General features: G+C 39.6%; 1 protein-coding gene across 1 annotated transcript in view; it reads left to right on the top strand.

Annotated features, from left to right (window-relative positions):
* The first annotated feature begins 1867 nt into the window (after window positions 1-1867).
* Window positions 1868-21438, top strand: part of Tmc1 (transmembrane channel like 1) — a 141898-nt gene continuing 122327 nt past the window's right edge. Inside the window, exons 1-2 of the mRNA XM_051146932.1 lie at window positions 1868-1988; window positions 13462-13509. Coding sequence (XP_051002889.1) covers window positions 1868-1988; window positions 13462-13509 — 169 coding nt within the window. The remainder of the gene's footprint in view (window positions 1989-13461; window positions 13510-21438) is intronic.

Raw genomic sequence — 21438 nt, 5'->3', positions numbered from 1 at the left:
GTTGTCACCTCCCACACTGCCATTTTGGGGGCCCACTTTGGACCCAACACAAACGATCCTTCCTGTTTACACTTTTCCCTACAGTGTACATTGTCCCTATGAGCTTCCTCTGGATTCTTCGCTTTGTGTTGAAATTCTCTGATGCTCACAAGAATCTGGAAACACTGGGTAGAGGTCTCTCATCCAGTCTTTCTGTTTGTCCCAACCCTCACTGATTGTAACAATCCTATGTAAAGGTTCCCTACGGCTTAGAGAATCTCTCTCTAGGCTTTTCCTACTAGAACCAGCTGTGGGCTGAGACCTCTGAGCTGTATCCGCTTTCTAAATTCTATTGTACAAAATCCATAGTTAACTGAGGAGACAGATGAAAAGGAATCTTTACTTATCCACAGTCCTGATTACCAGGTAGGTATTGGACTGTTTTCTGTGTCCAGTATCTTCAAGAAATAGAGACTAGTCCAAAATAAGCAAGTAGTAGGATTCATATTGAGTATTCCTTTGCCTAGCAATACAAGAGGAAGGAACAGCTATGTTGTCTCGCCCTGATACAATAGTATTCATATATATTTCCTTATGAAGACCAATGCTCTGTGTTTTTTATATTACTTATTTTGTCACAATGTCTAAAATAGAGAAATGACAACATTTTCCTCATCGGATATGAAGAAGCATCAGTGTCCAGAAACTGTGTAGTGTATGTATTGACCAAGTGAACACATTATGGCAAGCAGATGTGGAATTGTTCTAGTGGCTATATGTAATGGCATACAGCTTGTTCATGTCATGGGGGGCAAGATAACCGACTTCAGTAGCCCTGGACTGAGGGGATGGTAACTAGAGTGTAATACTGACAGCGATGACAGCAATGGTATTGGTAGGCCTGGGTTTCAGACTGGGATGACTTTAAGGCAAACCTCAGGCCTGTAATTTATTCTCTGTGAGCCGAGGCTATGTACCCCTATATCATCCGAGTTCTCTGATTTCCCATCTAGCAAATGGGAACAATGATAACTACTTCAAAGAAGTTTTATCAGAAATACGAACCCCTCCATTAGCTGCAAAGTTATGCACCTTTTGGAATTCTTGATTCAAGGGTACATACTTTTATAAAAGGATATGATTGAAAGCTGGTATGTAGTTGGGTGTGGTGGTGCACACCTGTAATCCCAGCACTTGGGAGGCCGAGGTAGGCGGATCTCTGTGAGTTAGAGACCAGCCTGTTCTACAAAGCGAGTCCATGGCTATACACAGAGACTTTGTCTCCAAAAATCAAATCCAAGCAAGCAAACAAACAAACAAACAGAAAACTGGCATGTTTCTGACCCTATGGACATCAAACACATCAAGGCTGATGATGTTTTACCCAATCATGTTTCACTAGTAAATTTTGCTTCTAGTAAGTGTTAATCCTATTAATATGTCAATTTGTTAGTCTGAAAAAGATAGTGGAAGTGCTTCTTACCATGACTTTGAGATGCTCAGCCTCCATTCTAACACTGTGGGGTACTCTGTAGAATATTCTTATGTTTACTAGCTAACCCAGGTATAAGTATATATGCCACATCTCATGCACAGGACTTTAGTAAAATTACAACCACTTACAAACACATAAAAGGCTAGTCTTATAAGTACTGTTGAGTCCATGAAGAAAAAGTTGGAGTGGGTGGATGAACAATCAGAACTCTTATAATTTATGAGAACCTAGAATTAAGAATTATTTTTATACTCAATATTGACTGTATTAACTATTTTCCTTGAATTAAAAAAAAAAAAAAAGAAAGAAAAAGAAAGGAAGGAAGAGATATGGCTGCTTCTAGGTATAGTAGAGGAGAAAGTTTATTGTAGATTAAAAAGAGAACATAACGAGATGCAGACACATCTGAAAGAGTCCAGAGTGGTCACGCTCATGAGCCCTGTTGAAGAGGCGAGGGAGGGGAAGGGAGAGGGTAGAGAAGGGAAACAGATGGCCAAAGGTACAAAAGGGGCAGGTAACCAAAATGTCCTTATTATATAAGGAAGATCCTCTGGGGGAAGGGCAGCCCCGCCCCTCGACTGGAGACGTCAGGGCAGAGGGTGGGGCATGCCAGACATACTCTGTAGCAGGTATGCACTGAGGAATGCTGGGAGAATCTGGAGACCAGGTCCACTTAGATATGTTAAGTAGGCAATGCAGCCATTGGTCCTGGGTTTGAAACTTAACACTCCAGACTTTTGTTGACAAGGGGGTGACTTAATCTTCCATGACTACTTCCTGATGATATTGGGGCATCATTATTGGGGACCCAAAAAATCTGAAATGTTGACCAACTCCAGGAGGAGCAGGCTGTTTCCTTACTGTCCAGGAGGAACACTCTGCAAGACCATTTGAGGCTAGGGATGTGAAGGCAACAGTTGGAGCAGTCTTTGACTGGAAATCTGCTGGAACAGGTGTTATTAGAGACAGAAAGTAAAGTTAAGGAACATAGGAGATTTTTCTTTTCTTAGGTGTACATTTGAAGCTTTTAGGTCCATGGTCCTAGTAGTTGGGAGAGAGGAGTCCCAAGACAAGGGCAAAGGGGAGATATTCTACCCTCAGTAACAGGCAAGGGGCGGGGCACAGGCTGTGTACTGACAGTACCTATATGGTCCCATTTGACCTATGAGAGGTAGAACATCCAAGTTGATTCCTTGGAAGCTTACAAGAAAATAAGTTCACAAAAAGAGATATATTTTAGATATGTTAGTGTTACCATTGTTTGTAATCTGTACTGAAATCCAAATTGTAGAAAAAACAGTAGACTCAGGCCTTTGAGTAATAGTAAAAGCTTGGGGACTCCAAAATGATGTTGGGTAAAAAACATTAACATTCTTTTCAGATAGGACAGAGGTGTTTTTAGCACAATGAGAAGCATTTCTAACTCTGTTGCTCTACTAGAGTGGCAGGATAGCTTATCAGAACTCTATCAGTATTAAAAAACTTTACATTCTTGGCCAGGTGTGGTGGCGCATGCCTTTAATCCCAGCATCTGGGAGGTGGAGGCAAGCGGATCGCTGACCACAGTCATTTTAAAGCAAGTTCCTTTAAATAAAGGAATACTACAAAGTTATTTTGATACCTGTTTTGTGAGTTTATCTCTTTTTAGAGCCCTATGACAAGGAAAACAGTGTCCAGACTTTATAGTGGCTCTAAGAAAGTGAGGTCTGAGACCTGGCTTTTACATGCAAAGAGACCTGAGAAGGCATCTGAAGCCTTGTTTGCTGCTGTTAAACTGACAATCACTAGCCTCTTTGACAACACCATAAAAGATCCTAGTTAGATACATTTTTACTAGAGTAAGCAGGAAATACAGACCAAGCAGTTTTTGAATCTACTAAAAATAACAGAGACTTACTGGCTCCCTGGACAGTCACTGGGCAGTGTCCATCTTCAGCAGGCAGGCAGGCACTGAACAGTCAGCAGACATTTCTGTGCAGTAGTTACTTGGGGAACTGGCCTACCTTGCCTAGGGAAAGTGGGACAATCAACTCTACAATGTCCTACTTATCCACAGTTTGGACAGAGTCTTGGTGGCAGGAGAGGTGGAGGGCAGTTTACTTCCAGTGTCTGGCTTTGGTGCTCTAGCAGGAGATTTTCTATGCCCCATCATCTTCTTTGGAGGAGATCTTAGAGGTGCCGCCGGGAGCTAGCATTTCTTTCTATCATGAAAATCTTTTACTAAAGATTTAAAATGCCACGATCAGAAGATCTCTGAAATGTTTTGAGGACTGTAAAAGTAACTTTTATTCACTTGAGGTAGTTGTCATCTCAGAGGCTTACTGCTTCCATGTGCTAACATAGGCCTAATATTAGAAGATTCTAGCTTCCACACAATCTTATCTAGATATAGAATGTTTTCAGCCTCTGAGACTTACTGCTGAATATAATCACCCTTTCTAGTTCTTTCTGAACTCTGGCTAGCTGGTTCAACTTAGTTGCCTGGCCCAACAGTCCTCTCCAAGTTGACTGATTCAAACTGGCTTCTCTTAGCTTCTGACTGAACTGCTCTGCTTGGCCTCATGCTAACTTTGGCAATATGTTCTAATCTTTGGCTCCCTCACATTCTTGGCTCAATCTTTCTTCACCTCTGTCTAGCTTGTTCTCTCTTCAACCTTTCTCTGTAAAACTCTTTCAGTAAAAACTGCCCCTGAATTCCACAAACTGAATTGCCACGAGAATTCAACTCACTAATTCAACTGAATGAACTGCCTGAATGGAACTGAGAGAGCTTCATGCCTCTGTATCCTGAGTTCTAAAGGCACACCTACAACTTCTCTCTGTCTAACTGTCCTGAAAATCTCTCTGTCTCTGTCTCTGTCTCTGTCTCTGTCTCTCTCTCTCTCTCTGTCTCTCTCTTAAGTTATCACTCTTTCTTCCCTGTTTCTTTCTCAAAATTAACCTATTGAACTCGGAAGGCAGAGGCAGGAGCATCACTGTGAGTTTGAGGACAGCCTGGTCTACAAAGCAAGTCTAGGACAGCCAAGGCTACACTGAGAAACCCTGTCTCAAAAAACCAAAAATACATAAATAAATAAATAAATAACCTTACACATATAGCTTATACACTAGCTTACAATGTCTACTGTGGGCATGTTTGTATTCTAGCCAGAGGGATTAAAAATGTATGCTAACGGTGTGTCTATATTCCAGCCAGAATAGTCATACTGCTGAATTAAAATCCCTCTACAAAAGACCATTATCTTTACCTTAAGTATATATACCTTAAGTATATATAAACTAAATAAACTTTGCTTGTTTCTAGTTACTTATTTTAGGCTTAACTTTAAAAACATACATTGGAGGATAACAAAACTATTCTTGTAATTAATTACATTAGTACTTAGCACGACTACAGGTATAGTTCTGAACATACTAAAGACTTTGGTCATTTATAAGGTGACTATTAACTTGTACATGCTAACACTTTACAATAAGTTAGTAGTTTTTGTTTTTTAAAATAAGACTAGAACTTTGCATTTTATCCCTGTTAGGTATAGCCTTAAAAAATAACAATTTTTGAATTGAAGGTCTTTTAGTATCAAAATAAAACTTTTACCTAGCACTTGGGAGGCAGAGGCAGGTAGATTGATGTGAAGTTGAGGACAGTCTGGTATACACAGTGAGCCCAGGACAGCCAAGCCTACACAGAGAAACCCTATCTGGAAAAAAAAAAAAATAAAAATATAAATATAAATAAAAAAATAAAACTCTTAATCATAGATAAAGTCCCTAGGGAGACCATCAGCTTTAGTAAATCTTTTATAGTAAACTATTATAGAATAGTATAGTTTTTAATATGGCTTAGTTTATCTAAACATCTACAGCTTAATGTGAACAAAGACAAAGAAGATAGACAAATACTACTGTGAATCTGAGTAGACCTTAGGAATTTATAATCTTGATTATCAAATATACTTTATTTATCAAACATACATTGTTAGCTAAACTTAGAAGCCTGGTGTTGAACAGTTAGCAAAGATATAAGTAGTTTGTTTACATCTCTAAATCAGCTTTTGTTAACCTGAATAGACCATTATAACCTTAAATTTTTATCAGCATATAGAGTATATGGTAAACTAGATTGAATCACATATATAGTATGTTGTAGAAAATATCATCTTAAATTTTTATGATTACAAAAATCCATCCATAGCTGAATCACATATATTCCCATGTGTAGATTTTTAATCATTGGCCTTTTATTATAATTTTTAAGCCAATTGTTACAGATTTTAGAGATTCTTTAACCACACCCAGTAAGTTTACAAATCCTGAGATAGACTGTTTACACAATAGTCTTAAAAGATTTCTTGACAGCAGAGCACAGAGAAATCATAGACATAAAAAATTTAAGAGTGAAAAGTTATAAAACCTTAGAGATATGAGACTTTGGGGTCATTTGCTTGTATGTTGTCAGAAGTTGTTACTATTTTCAAGAATTTGGAACTCTTAGTATGCCATCTTTGGCTGTTAAGCTATACTGAGCCCAAGGCATTTTCAGTAAGACAATGAGGCTTTAAAAACATCTCTGGGAAAAGAACTGAGTCCAAGAAGAAAAGGAGGAAAGGTCATGAAACAAATTCCATCTTGGGGAGCTGAGGCAGCTTAGAGACAGAGAACTGGTGTAGCCTTAAGGAACAAGGAGGAACAATGTACAGGCCCAGGAGGGCTCAAGGAAAGGTAGACCAGTAGCTCTTGCATGAAGGAGTCAAAGAAAGGCTTGCAGACCTAAAAGAATGTAGGCAGCTCCTAGGGGAAGATGAGAAAGTTCTGGCAAGTAGTTGAGGAGCCACGAGGGAGCCTCAAGGCTATCATTGACCTTGACAAGTTAATAGGCACCATAGTCACATGTTAATGGAAGAGCCACACGTTACTTTTACTTTTGCCAGAGATAAGGGCAATGACTCTATTTTTAGCAAGTAGGAACTTCCTTCAAATCTCTGAGGGAATGTGGACTTTTGCCCAAATGCCCGTCCTTAGGAAAAAGACTTTCTTGGTTGACCAGACAGTCCCCAGTTGGGTAAAAAAATCTCATAAAGAGTCAGTTTTAACCTCAAATAACAAAAATAATATGCACTACACAACATACGTGGTATAAGAGTTTTTGTAGAATCATGGGGAGAGAAAGGGGGAGGGCCTCCAAGGGGGAGGGAGAGAGAGAGAGAGAGAGAGAGAGAGAGAGAGAGAGAGAGAGAGAGAGAGAGAGAGAGAGAGAGAGGAAGAGAGGGAGGGAGGGAGAGAAGTGGGCAGTGGCAAGCAGGTATGCTATCATAGTTTTCTATGCAGACTGGGGGCAGCCTTTCTTTTGCTGTTTTTAGAAGAAAAAGAACTACAAGATACTTTCATCCTTCTTGGCGTTTATGCTGTTGCCAGAGAACGGGAATAGTACAAATTTCAATCTCAGTCTTCAGTTGCAGTCCTCCCTGAACTGCTAAACTCCATCCAGACTCTTCCTGCCCCCACCGCATTTTGTTCTCTGGAAGATGCTGATTAACATTTGCTAATGTATGCTAATGAGCGTTAATTACCATCTCTGTTGTGAACAAAAGCAGTGCTACAAAGAAAGGATAAAGATGGGGGTAGGGGCTGTCCCTGCATCCTCCCCTTGCTTTTTTATTCTCAGGGAACAACCTTCTGCTTTCCTGCCTCTCAAAATCCCTCAGTATACTTTGTTTGATTCTGCTTGCCCAGGATTCCTGACAACAGTTCTTCATTATCACTTGGAATATTACAGGGGTGCTGTGGGGAGCAGAAAGACTTCCTTTTTGCTGTAAATAATCGGAAAATATAAACGTATCTGAGAAGGGTTTTACAGCACACATTTGTACTTTCATCTGGTTGTTATTTTGGTGTCTTATTGCTATAAACGGCTGTAGCCACAAAAGCTCCCAGAGGGATGCATTTTCATTTCACTACGCTTATTTAGAGGGACTGCCCTGCATGGAGGTAATTGCAGTGTTGGAGCACACACTCTGAGATGTATTATGGCAGCAGGGTTCAATAAGAAACTCCCCCTCCCCCAAACAATCTAATGCAACAAAAAGAGTAACACTCACCGTTTACGTTTTGTTTTGTTTTGGTTTATTTATTTGCAACCACAAAGAGCTCTAAATGTCCTTAGAAATAGCTATTTATTTGTTGAATAGGTGTAGTTTAAAAGGAAAAAGCTGGCGTCCAAACCACACAGCAGAAAAACTGGTTTTAGTCTTTCTGTAGACTGCTTGGTCTACAGAAAGTAAGTAATTGTAGTTTCTCACATTTACTTCAGCATGTAATTCGCCATCTGAAGAACTAACTCCACCTCAGCATTTTCCATTTCTCTTCCAATGGAGGGGTGGGAAAATTTGGAAGCACACCAGCTATTCACTTCACTCAGCCCAGGCTTAATTATAATTTATTGTATAATAAAAGCAAAAGGAAGAAGGGCAAGAATTCGATGTTCCTTCCCTTTCATTTTTTAGGCATGTGTGTGTGCATGTATATAAGTGGAAATAATTCATTTATTGGTAATATATATGCATCAATTCAAATATATAATTCAGATATAAATATAAGTTCAAATATACATAAAAATATACAAAAACAATAATACTTCCACTCTAAAAGATAGGAAGGAGATCTATAACCGAGTGGTTTTTCTTTTTTCTTTGTGTTCTTCTGAGCATTGAAAATCCTTTGTCTTTAATATCATAGTAAAAAATGGTTTTCCACAGACTTCTTCCTGTTCAATTTGGCAACTGCAATATTTTATACTGTGTTTCTAAGGCAGACGTCAGCAGCTAATTATTTTCTTCTCTTGGGTGTCCCAGTGTCTCAAAAAAAAAAAAAAAAAATGGGCATGAAGCAGAAGGAAGAACACTGGAACATAACTGCCACTATGACAGTTCTATCCCGCCTTACTCAAATGCCAGCTTATTATTCTCTTTGTATTTTAAAACTACAGAAACGTAGTATCTTTTTAAACATTATAATATTAGAAAATATGACAAATTTCAAAGCATTTTTAATCTAAGTTTTTATTTGGGAATTTTGAATATTTAGTTTGACTGCTTGTTTGTTGGTTTTCCCCTTTCTCCTTCCCACTATGGTGTTTTTGAGTGTATGTGCCCTGTGAAAGGTGAAAACTCTCTTGAGGAAGGTGGGATGCTGTTATGTGTGGACTAGTGTTGTCCAATCACGTCCTTTCCCAGCTTTGATGATGTTGAAGTGTAATAATCTCATTTTCATTTTCCATCCCTGAGAGCTGTGAACTGTCTTGTAGTTTTCAGGTTTATTAAGATTGTTTATTATTGATATGAGAATCATATTCTTTTCTTGACTCAGTAGCTTCCAAAATTATCAATGCTCAGTCCCATCGTTGGAGGGAGTAAGACTGCCACAAAGGATGCCACAAACATCCTTTCTTCCACCAGCACAGCAAAAATAAAAGGAAGTACAGGAAAAAGGTGGCCAGCCCATCACTTTTCCTCAGTTTTGTTGACAAGCTGTAAATCTCAACAGTTGCCAGGAAGAGGAAGTTGAAAAGGAAAAAAAAAAAAAGAAAGCACTGAGGTCAGAAACAGAGGACAAGCAGCCACATGATAGAGAGAGAGAGAGAGAAAAAGTACCAGAAACACATACTTAATTTCTGGATAGTCTCCAAAAGTAAGGGAAAGAAAAAAAAATTGCTTTAGTCAGAAAGGCTTTTGGATGCAACAGACCCTCACAGTGGCTGCAGGGAACTGCTTTAGGGTATGGAATTCTGGTAAGGAGAGAACCTTAAATACCTCATCTCATTAAAGGCCTAGTTCCTACTATCTCTTCAGCTAGGCCCAAGATGAGTCAGCCTTCATAGGCGTGGTCCCACCTTTCTGAAGGGTGCTGCCTTAACTAAATCACTGACCTGCCTATCTTTAAGTCTTCACCCAGCCCAGAGATTTTATTATCTTGATCAGGAGAAGAAATATGTGTCTTTTAATGGGCCCTTACTGTTATTGTGACATTCCAGACCCTAAAATTCTTTAGGAATCAGATCAGGGCTGAGAGCACTGAAACACTGACATTTCTGGCCTTTGGCCAGGACAGGCCCAATCACATTTTCACTTTATAGACAGAGATACAAATGGAGGTACCTGTTCCTCAACTGCCCATTTCTATCTGTCCTCAGCATTATTTTCCTCACATTTCACTACTGTTTGTTTTCAGTTTCTTAGTGTTCTTATCTGGGCTCAAGGTCTTAAAGATTTCCATGCTAACAATTTCAAGTTCCTATTTCCAGTCTAATTTTTCTTCTGAACTTTGGGCTCAAATACTCAACCTCCTGTTTAATACCGTGTCTGAATGCCTTACAGGCATCTCATGCATAAACCCAATCTCAAAGAAAATCATTACAAAAGCATTTTTCTCCTCTAAGCATCAAATAACAAAGAAAATCAAGGGTATTTTCTTTATATATTATATATATTATATTTTATATATTACTACCCCCCAGAGCATTTGCTCTGTATATCTTTGTGGCTATACAACCACTAATTGAAAAAAAAATTGAATTTTCAGTTTCCAAAATAATCTGGTTCAACACCATCATCACTTTACCAGCTGAACTTGGTCAGAGGAATCAACAGTATTGACTTCTTCTGCCCACTTGGTTACTGTCACCCTGAAATACAAAGGATGACTTTCAGGATTGTAGATTAAAGAAGAAAGCCCCAGACAACATCCGCTTTTCTGAACAACTCCAGTGCTTCTGAAATGACATTTTGCTGTTGTTTCCATTTATGGTTTTTTTAATTACTGACTTTATTTGCATGAAATGAGGATCTGGGTTGCCTAGGAGTTCATCTGTTCCTAGTGCATATTTTTCTCTTAACTAGGCACACTCCGGTGTAGTTTTCTGTGCTGTCTCTGACGACATCTTGACAGAGCTTGCTGTCTTCTCTCCTTTCACTGTTTTCTCATTACTCCGAGAGAAGAGTTATTATAAAAGAGGAAGATCAATAGTTTTCAAAGCAGCCAATGAGGTGGGGGGTGGGTCATAAGATTGGGAATAAGCTACAGCTGCTTGCAAAGAAAAAAGGATGGCAGCAGTCTTTCCTAAAGATTGTGTGAGAGAGGAAGGACAACCCGGTACACAGGGCTCGGCCTTAGCTTTCTTAGTTTGGCTCTTCCCGCATTGTTTTCAGTGGCACGGAACACAGAGCAGCACTGAGCATTACTCAAAAGACTTTAGGCAGTTCCTTGAAGCGAAGCTTGACCTAAGGATTTTGATAGAGTCTTAAATCTCTATTTAATTTGGATGCTAATGATGCCTCAGCTGAGGGTTTAGGTCAAGAATAAACCATATACTATCAAAATGTCTTCCTTGGGAAATTCTTTGACTAAAGAGGCTTGGAGGTGTCGTTAACTGCAAACAAGGAACAGGACTTTTATAGAACGTTGTCTTCTCAAATGTGCTTGCCTTCGTTGTTGCAAAGTTTCTGTAGCAACATAAAAATTCTACACTGTGTAGACTGAGTTACAGCTAGCTACAGGAGGCATGTGTCCACTCTGAACAAAAGAACATTTATTTCCACAGCCCAAGGCTGATGTTGATAAATATCATTTTTGCATATCTTAAACTTTTTATGGAATTAATATTTAAAAGCAAAAAGTGCTTTCACAATAATCTGCTTTGTGAATGGAATTTACATCTCTGGCATGTTGCCTTCTTGATAAGTCTGTCGGGATCTGAAAAAGAATCCTCTGTGTTTGAGACAGTCTCATTAAGTAACATTAGCAGGCCTGGAGTGAGCTATGTAGATCAGGCTGGAGTCAGACTCAAAGAGATTGGCCTGTCTCTGTCCCCTGGGTGCTGTGATTAATGATCTTAACATTGACAGAAAATCAGAAACACAGCCAGAAACTGGTTTGCCAGCTCATACTAATATTGTTTGCCATCATGGCATTTTTAGATTTATGCTACTTCACCTTAAACTATAACAAGTTACTAGACTTTGGTTTTTTTGTTTTTAAATTTTGCTTGTATTTTTATAGGTGGTATGTCTGTATATGCATGTGTGGCATGTGCGCATGCAAATACAGGCCTGGAATTGACATTGGGTCCAAACTTCAACCCCAACAAGTCTGCAGAAAGTCCTTGATCCACTGAATCACTCTCCAGCCCCTAGCTCTTATTTTCTTTCTTTCTTTCTTTCTTTCTTTCTTTCTTTCTTTCTTTCTTCCTTTCTTTCTTTCCTTCTCTCTTTCTTTTTCTTCCTTCCTTCCTTTCTTCCTTTCTTTCTTCGTTTCTTTCTTTCTTTCTTTCTTTCTTTCTTTCTTTCTTTCTTTCTTTCTTTCCTTTCTTCTTCCTCCTCCTCCTCTTCTTCTAGATTTAACGATAGTGTTCTGCCTGCGTATACATCTGCACACCACAAGAGGGCACCAGATCTCTTTATCGGTGGTTATGAGCCACCATGTGGTTGCTGGGAATTGAACTTAGGACCTCTGGAACTGCAGCCAGTGCTCTTAACCAGTGGGGCATCTCTCCAGCCACCTAGCTCTTAATTTCCTTTTCTTTTTCTTCTTTCGTCTTTCGAAACAGGCTCTCTCTGTATAGCCTTGGCTGTCCTGGACTCTCTTTGTATACCAGGCTGTCCTTGAACTCACAGTGATCCATTTGCCTCTGCCTCCCGAGTGATAGTATTAAAGGCATGTACCACCATGCCCGGCTTCTTAATTTCTATATGACAGTTAGTGGAGCTTTCCCTCTGACAAATAGTGATGCCTGCAGTTATAATTCAAGATTAACATTAGGGATAACATTAGGAAGATTTTGCCAAATCCCACACTTTCCCCCATGTTATTGCACTACTAAAACTATTTATAAGACCATTATATTCCCTTATAAAAAAAGGATCAGGGATGACATTAAAATGTTGCATGAGTTTCTGTATGGAATACCAGAAATCTTAAATGGTAAAGTCACAGGTTTCCTTGTCTTCATGGAGAATCACCTTCTTGGACAGTTAGGTTGCACTGATACAAGGCATATAGACATAACTGAAAAGGGGAAGATCCAATGTTGATCATATTTGTACAGGATTTTTGTCTTGTTTTGTTTTGATACTTTGCAGAAGAAGTTTGAATGAATTATTTTTCATTTTAAAATAATAGATTGGTTACAGTGATGTGTAGAAACAGAAAGGTGTAACATGCACAAGGGGCCTAGGTGTGCAGACTGTAACACTTGGTTTCTTTTGGATTTTTGATGTAGGGTCTTCTATGTAGCCCAGGCTGACCTTGGACTCATGATCCTCCTGCCTGAGTACTGTGAGTCTGGGTGTGTTTTTACTTTTGTAATTGTGTCCAGTAGTGTCCAGAGAAGGTCTAATGAAACACCAAATAGTAAATGCTAGTAATCTGGGGGATTTGGCAGTTGTGCTATTGGGTTACCAATTAATTGCTAACTTCCTACATCATGTATTTCATAATACTTGAATTTATAGTATCTCTAAATATCATATATTGTGTAATATTTGAAATTTGTATTTATTATATAATCAGAAAATAATAGTAGATAAATAGTAAATGAAAATTAGAAATAGAAAAATGTTTTGAAAATATTTATTTTATGTGCATTAAGATTTGTGTGTGTGCATGCGTGTGTGTGTGTGTGTGTGTGTGTGTGTGTGTGTATGTGTGTTTCTACCTCTTGTGCCTTTGATTTCCTTGGAGGTCAGAAGAGAACATTAGATCTCCTGGAACTGAAATTACAGTTATAAACCGCCATGTGGGTGCTTGGAATTGAATCTTGGGCCCTCTGTAAGAACAAAAAGTACTTTTTACCTTTGAGCAATCTTTCAGCTCTAGAAAAAAAATTGTTTTACCTGCACAAAAATCTTATGATGGAAATGATTAAAGAACAGGCAGTTATTGACAGTTACACAGGCATTGAAGTAATTGCTGTTCACATCTCCTTTCTTCAACAGTGCAAATCCAAGTGGAGGAAAAAGAAGATGACACAGAGGAGAGCTCAAGTAAGCAAGGGTGGGCTCCTTTGGAAGATGGTAGGGTATGTACCTGCCATTCATGTCACTTGAACTATGACATAAAAATCACAGGAGTGTTCAGGGATGCTTTGTTCTGGCCTCACTGATTGTTGAACAGAATCTTCACTCTATTCATCTGGTGTATACAGAACCTGTATTTACACACATACATGTCCATGTACACACACACACACACACACACACACACACACACACACACACACACACAGCTTATAAGTTGTTCATTATAAACTTAATGGTTATACCTAATATTTTCTTATCTATTTCTGTTCTATTTTCTCTGGGAGCCTTGGCTGATGACAAAACAGAATGGCTTGCAGTGAACTACAGTATCACGTGTTTCATGCTGCACTTGGTAACAGTTGGGCAGTAGCACTTTGGAGACAGAGGCAGGTGAATTTCTGTGAGTTAAAGGCTAGCCTTGACTATGCAGTAAATTCTAGGCCACTCTTTCAAGCACACAAATGTGCATGTGCACACATACACACACACACACACACACACACACACACACACACACACACACACACCTGCCTGTTTGCACATACCCAAGGTGAACTATATACTAGGATATTTTGGTTGACTAGATGGTTCAACTAAAACAAAAGAGCGTGCCTGCCCTGTATATCCAGTTCCTAGATGGTTTGTGTGAATGGCTATATGGTTTTCACTTTGGATATGCTCAGTTCATGGGCACGAATCATGGTCCCTTTCTTGACACCCAAGCCAATCATGGGCAGGGATATTAGAAAGACCATTGTATCAACAAATGCTTTGAATTTTTAAAACCAAAAATGAAAGCTCAGCATCTAAAAAAGAGTTCATTTAGAGGGACATTGAGCTGACAGTTTAATACCCAAACATGTTAAACACACCACCAATGGTGTCCTGACTAAGAGCCCCCCCCTGTAGCCTGGAGCCTCACTCCATTGGTGTCATGGCTTAAATGAGAATCAAGTCTGTTTCAAAAGTATCATTTAATAGCCAACCTTGAACACTTGCTGCTTACAGTTTGGATATGTAGAGTCTAGATAAACTACTAAAGTCTGCCTTTTTTGTTTCTAAATCGCAGCAGGTAATTGTAATAATATATATGTAACCTATGTAAAGCCATGCAAACTGAGTAGAATAGAGTTTCATTAATATTTCAAGATTTATCTCAGAACTTTTCCTATCCCCCATCCTTGCACCAGCTTCATGGAACATAGAAAATTAAAGACAGGTTTCATTGTGTCCCAGTCTGGCCTTGAACTTTCTGTGTAGCTGAAGATAACCTGGAACTTCTGATTTTCTTGCCTTTACCTCTTGAAGTGTTACAGGTACATGTTACTATGCCCTGTTGATATAATGTTGGAGACCAAAGCAGGTCTTACTGGATGCTGGGTAAGCACTCCACCTGAGCTGCATAGCTACATATCCGCAAACTCTTTTTCTTAGCAAATAATGATTTTACAAAATGACAGGTTTGTTGTTGTTGTTTTCTGAGACAGGGTTTCTCTGTGTAGCCTTGGCCATCTTGGACTCGCTTTGTAGAGCAGTGCTTTTTTCCTCAACTAGTTCCTCCTTCCGTTTTTGCAGCATATGGATTTCATAAGCCTTTCTATTCCCTTCCTTTTCACTTCTCTAACTTCTCTTTGGTCCTTCTCATGCTCCTGTTTCTGTTCTCCTTCTCTCTCTCTCTCTCTCTCTCTCTCTCTCTCTCTCTCTCTCTCTCTCTCTCTCTCTCTCTCTCTCTCTCTCTCACACACACACACACAAATCTAGCATTCATATTCACATTTCCCTCCCCCAAAATCTGCTCTATGTAAACAATAAACTTTTGTTTTCTTTTGTTTCATTTTTTTTTTCAGTTCATTTTACATCCTAGTGGTAGCCCCATCCTTCCTTGCCTGCCAGTCCCACCCTTTCCTTCCTTTCTCCCATCCCCCTTCACCTGTTCCTCAGAAGAGGGGAGCCCCTCTTACCCATCTACCCCTGCTCATCAAGTCATATCAGGATTGAGCAAGTTCTCTTCCTGTGTGGCCTGGCAAGGCTGTCCAGATGGGGGGAAGTAATAGAAAAGTTGGCAAGAGAGTCCATGCCAGAGAGAGCATGCCTTCTCCCCTCAATAGAGGACCCACATGAAGTCTGAGGTACCCATTGGCTACATCATTTTAGTGGGCCTAGATCCAGTCCATGTAAGGTCCTTGATTGAAGCATTTTCACAGAGGAGGAGACGAGTCCTTTCCCAGTGTGATATGGAAATTGTTTTTTCCTTGCCCCAGATTTGAACGATGAGGGAATGCCTCACACTTCCTAGGGCAGGTAAAAAGGCTACTCTGTTTCTCAATTGCTGCCAGTTCTCAAAGCACAGGCACTGTTCACACTTTACCCATCTCTGGACCTGATCTGCCCTGTGAATTGAAGGACGTTCTACCCCTCTGACTGAAGGAGTCCTCCCGACTGGGTGGTTCAAGCTTCGCTCCTTTTTGCCCCTAAAACAGAACCCCTGACCCCAAACCTAATCCTATCCTGAGGAATAGATCAGACTAACTTTTTACCCTCCCATTCGCTCTTATTGGTAACCTCGAAAGACACTTGTTTGGTCTGATTTTATTGGTGTCTTCTACCTCTCTTGACTTTTCCAGGCAGGTGTTTGGTCTCTTCCTCAAGCAAAATCAACCTTAGACAACACAAAATGGTCCTGGCCCTGCTCCTTTGACTGGGGTGGGTGGAGGTTCTATTTCACCCATCAAACCTTATGGCAAAGGGAAACACCAAAACTGACAAAAGGGTAAGGTAGGCTGGCTAACACTGAAGCTCTTGGTGTGTGTGTGTGTGTGTGTGTGTGTGTGTGTGTGTGTGTGTGTGTGTGTATGTGTGTGTGTATGTGTTTGTATGTGTGTGTGGGGGCGGTGGAGGGGATGGGAGCTGGGAGGAATTACTTGAACTTCAGGGGAGGGAGGACAAAGAAGAGAAAAGGAAGGGCAGGTAAAGGGTTAAAGGACTAGGCAGTAGATGGGGATGCCCTGAGAAGTTGTTAATCACCTTCCCACCCCACCATTGACCTCATAGGCCTAAACTGGTCCTCAAATATGGAAACCATCACTGGCATGAAACCATCATTAACATTTGCCCTTCTGTCCATTTCTTTTGGTCTCGGAGTAGAAGCCACTTTGTTTCCCTGGGGTGATGGCTCCACTCACATAGGCCTGAAAAGATGGAGCTGGAATCCTGGTTATACAGGCTTCTACAGTTAAGGCTTTTCCTGACGCCAGCTTTTGGCTCCTTTGCAAAGACGAGTAGGAGGAAACATCACCCTGACCTCTTAGGCACTTGAAGAACACTCTACTTGAGGTCCCCTGGCCCATATTCCATATGAAGCAAGAAAAGAAAACAGATAAATGTGAGAATCGAGGCTCTTTCCTGGAGCCCTCAGTCTGGGCTTGCTGGCCCCTTGGCAGAAGAACTCAAGTTGACCCACCAGGACTTGAGGTCCAAGAGGTCCAAGGAAACACCAGGGCCTCCTATCTGCCACCTCCACAGAGGCCACATTATTTAAGAGCTATTTTAAAACTTAGTTCCACTTAGGCTGAAACCATGCTGTGTGACAGAATTCTTACATGCACTGATACTTATTTATGGCTCAGAATGGGACTTACTCTGGTGGCTGTTCAATATTCCCTGAACACTGTTTGTTAAGTAGATTAATCATTCTAGAGATGTTATTTGGGTCAAATTGATAAACTGCGTTCCTTATCTACTTATTTTGATAGTTGCAAGAATGTCGTGAGAGATTTAATCCTGTCAGTGTTTTTATCAAGTGAACAACATGGCAGTGCTGTTGCTGGGTACTTACAAAGATTGGTTCCAGGCTTCCAAAGAAACTCAGAGTAGATGCATAAGCATCTTCTATAAAATGTTGTAATTTGTTACCTGCATATAGCCCTGTTAGTGGACAATGGTGAGACATTCAGTTACTGAAGTTTTTATAAATATTTTCATAAATGATTTTGAGGTTGAGGCTATGGGTATAAAATGCAAGAATATGAACAGCACACTATATAAGTATTATATCTTACAGTAGATCCCTATGACTTAGTTTTTTGGCATTGGCAACTTTATGTTTATTTATAACAATGACTATTTCTTGTTATTCCATGCCCCTGGCAACCTCAGTTCTGTTGCTCACTTCTGAGCCTGAATAATTTAGGCTTCTCTTATGAGTGTAATCATGCAGTTTTTGTCTTTCTGTGTGGCTTATGCCAGTGGACATAGCGTCTTCCATGTTCATACACATAAGAAACAACAGGACTCCCCACATTTTAGAGCCCGGATATTCCATTTTGTGAACATTGTACATTTTCTGTCTCAGTTGACAGGCGTTTATGCTGTTTCTATAGCTCTGCTATTGTGAATAGTGCTTCAGTGTACATGAAGTAATAGTGTCTCTTCAAGATCTCAGTTCAGGGCTGGGCATGGTGGCATACACCTTCAATCCCAGCACATGGGAGACAGAGGCAGGCAGATTGTGAGTTCAAGGCCAGCCTGGTCTACAAAGTGAGTCCAGGATAGCCAAGGCTACACAGAAAAACCTTGTCTCAAAAAAACAAAACAACAATAACAAAAGGATCTCAGTTTAGTTCTTTCAGGTAAATGCCTGTGCTTGGCATTGCTGAAAGACTAGATACTTCCATTTCCAATTTTGAAGAATTTCATGGTTTTTATGGTGGCTGCGCTATTTTACCTTCCCACCAGCATTGCATATGGGTTCCAATCTCACATCCTTGACATCACTTATTGCATTTTTTATAAAGGTTGTCCTAGAAAGAGTGAACTAATATCTCACAACTGATTTGGCTTCCATTTCCCTAATGATTAAAGGTGTTGAACACATACCTTCATATATCTGTTGGTCACTGTGAATGTCTTCTTTAGAGAAATCTCTCTCTCTCTCTCTCTCTCTCTCTCTCTCTCTCTCTCTCTCTCTCCATCCCCTCCCCGCTCCCCCCTCGGCATACAGGGTTTCTCTGTGTAGCTCTGGCTGTCCGGGACTCACTTTGCAGACCAGGCTGGACTCAAACTCACAGTTGTCCTCCTGCCTCTGCCTACTGAGTGCTGGGATTAAAGGCATGTGCTACCACCTCCCAGCTGAGAAATCTCTATTAAAGACATTTAGTTATTTTAAAGCATAGGCAATTACTTTTATTATTTATTCATAAGAATTCTTTATATATTTGGGCATGAGTCCCTTCTCATGATTTACAAGTATGTATTTTATTCTTTAAGTTATCTCTTAATGAATTATTTCCATTGAAACATAACTCCTGATGTCTCTTGGTTCTTCCTGCTGTATGTAGTTTATTTTATTCATGTGTAATAATATAAATGTATATGTTAAAAAAGAAATATAATAATAAAAACTCTAAGAAAATACATATTAAAAGAGAAAAAGCTTTTCCTTTGATGAGGTCCTTTGGCTAAACACAATGGTTCATTTCTTGTTGAGTACAAAGCAGATAAACATGACCCAAAGGTAAAGGAATGGAGACAGGTCGACTGCCTGCAGCTGGGACAAGAGCACTGGAGCTGTCTCAAAAGCGATGTCTTCTTTGAGTGAAGACAGCCTGAGCTCTCAGGCACTGAGCCTAAACCTATTGATGTAAGGAAGCTCTTTAGAGGTGGTACTTCTTGAGCACCTTTGATTTATGATGTGAATTCTGGGGCATGTTCAGGTTAAGGCTAAAAGTGAAGGAGGAAAAATAGCCAACACATTCATGGTCATGATTAGGTAAAGGTCACAGGCATATGTTCAAAAGGTTACAATGGTTGACAAAATGTTTCCCACCATGTTTAGCAGGCATACTAAAGACAAGAGACAGAAATATTTCTTGGTACACTAAAGTGATTTTCTCCAAAATGATTTTGGCTGAAACCATAGGAAATGGAGATATTGAAGTAATATTAATGTAGGACTTTGCCCTTAAGGGCACTTTCCTCTCTTGGCTCCTAACTGTCCCACTTACTATTTTTTTCTTTTATTGCTTGTACCTTTGATGTCATGTCCAAGAAAGCATTACTAAAATCAATACTATAAAGCCTTTCCAGCATATATTTTTGGAATTCAAACTGTTGTATCATACATCAAGTCTAATACACTTTTGAATTGATATTTGTATATAGAGTAACCTAGGGGTTTAAGTCTCTTTTTCATAGCGCTATCTAAAATTTCGAGTGTCATTTGTTGATGACCTTATTTTGGATAACTTGGAATATTTTTGAGTATAACTTGACTGCATATATTCATGTTTACTTTGGGGCTCTCTATTTCCTTCTATTGGACTACATGGGATGTTATAGCAATACCATTTTGGTTTTATTGCTGAATATTTATATTTTGAAGTCAAGCAGTGTGACACAGCCTTCTTGTTCTTTTTAGATTTTTTACTTATTATTTTCTAATTTCACACATTCACATATGTAATGTGTTTTGATCATATTCTCCCCATTATCTTTGGTTATCCTGTTCCATCTCTCAATGAAACCCACCCTCTTCTACTCTACCCTCGCCTCCTATTTTGCTGTCATTTTTGTTTGTGATCTTCTGCATATAATTGGACTTTCCTGCACATGCATAGGTTTGGGGGTTGTTTGCTTGATCAAGGGCAAATCACAAGCAGACACGTCACTGGGATATATGAGTATCCTTGTCAATCAACAGCAAATAACTGTCAATCAACAGCAAATAACTGTCAATCAACAGCAAATAACTGTCCTGTCAATCAACAGCAAATAACTGTCAATCAACAGCAAATAACTGTCAATCAACAGCAAATAACTGTCAATCAACAGCAAATAACTGTCAATCAACAGCAAATAACTGTCAATCAACAGCAAATAACTGTCAATCAACAGCAAATAACTGTCAATCAACAGCAAATAACTGTCAATCAAAAGCTCCTTAGTGGAAGGGTAGGGCCTTCTCCCTCATTCATCACGGCATGTGCAGATAGCCCTGTGCAGATAGCCCTGCTGCTCTGAGTTCATAGGTACAATGGTCATGTCATGTCTGTGAATAAGCTTTTCACAGCACTTCTTCCCGTGCTCTGACTCCTATATTCTTTCTGTCCTTCTCATCTTCAGTGTTCCATGATCCCGAAAGGGGCTAATATAGATGGCTTTTTTGTTGTTGTTGTTGTTTAAAGCTGGGATTCAAAAGTCAGTATTTTCAGAACTTTAACCACTTAAAGAGTCACTGCATTACCAAAAAAAAAAAAAAAAAGAAAAAAAAAAGCATCTTTGTTCAAGGTTATAGCAGTAGACCATGGGTACAAACATAATTATGTTTAGAAAGCAGTTTGGCAACATCTGTTTAGCAAAATAACAGTAGTAGGTCCCCCATCCCTCAAGGGTAGTAGACCTCCTAGTCATGGGCATTTGATCGGGTGTACAGGGCAGGGCATGAAATCCCTCCCATGGAAGAGATCTCAAATCCAACCAGGAAATAGTTGGTTGCATCTATAATAGCCATGCCACTATTGCGCCATTGGGTACATCTTGCCTGGCAGATTAGTATTGTAGCTTTCAGGATTCCCAATTGTGTTATTTTTAATCAAGAATATATTTTTCTATTTTGGACCTTTTATGATTTCATATGAACAATTTTAGTTTCCTTTCCATTGAAAAAATTTATATTGAAACTGTAATTGGGTTTGCATTGAGAATTACATTACTTTGGATTTTTATTTTGTTTTGTCTTGGTTTTTCAAGATAGGGTTTCTCTGTGTAGCCTTGGCTGCGGACTTGCTTTGTAGACCAGGCTGGCCTCGAACTCACAGTGATCTGCCTGCCTCTGCCCCCCAGAGTGCTGGGATTACAAGCGTGTGATACCACATATAACCTTTATTATGGTGAGGT

The sequence above is a fragment of the Acomys russatus genome, chromosome 5 (assembly GCF_903995435.1).
Source record: "Acomys russatus chromosome 5, mAcoRus1.1, whole genome shotgun sequence".
Classification (NCBI taxonomy): domain Eukaryota; kingdom Metazoa; phylum Chordata; class Mammalia; order Rodentia; family Muridae; genus Acomys; species Acomys russatus.
Note: the sequence above shows the minus strand (reverse complement) of the source record. Positions and strands in the feature narration are given on the sequence as shown.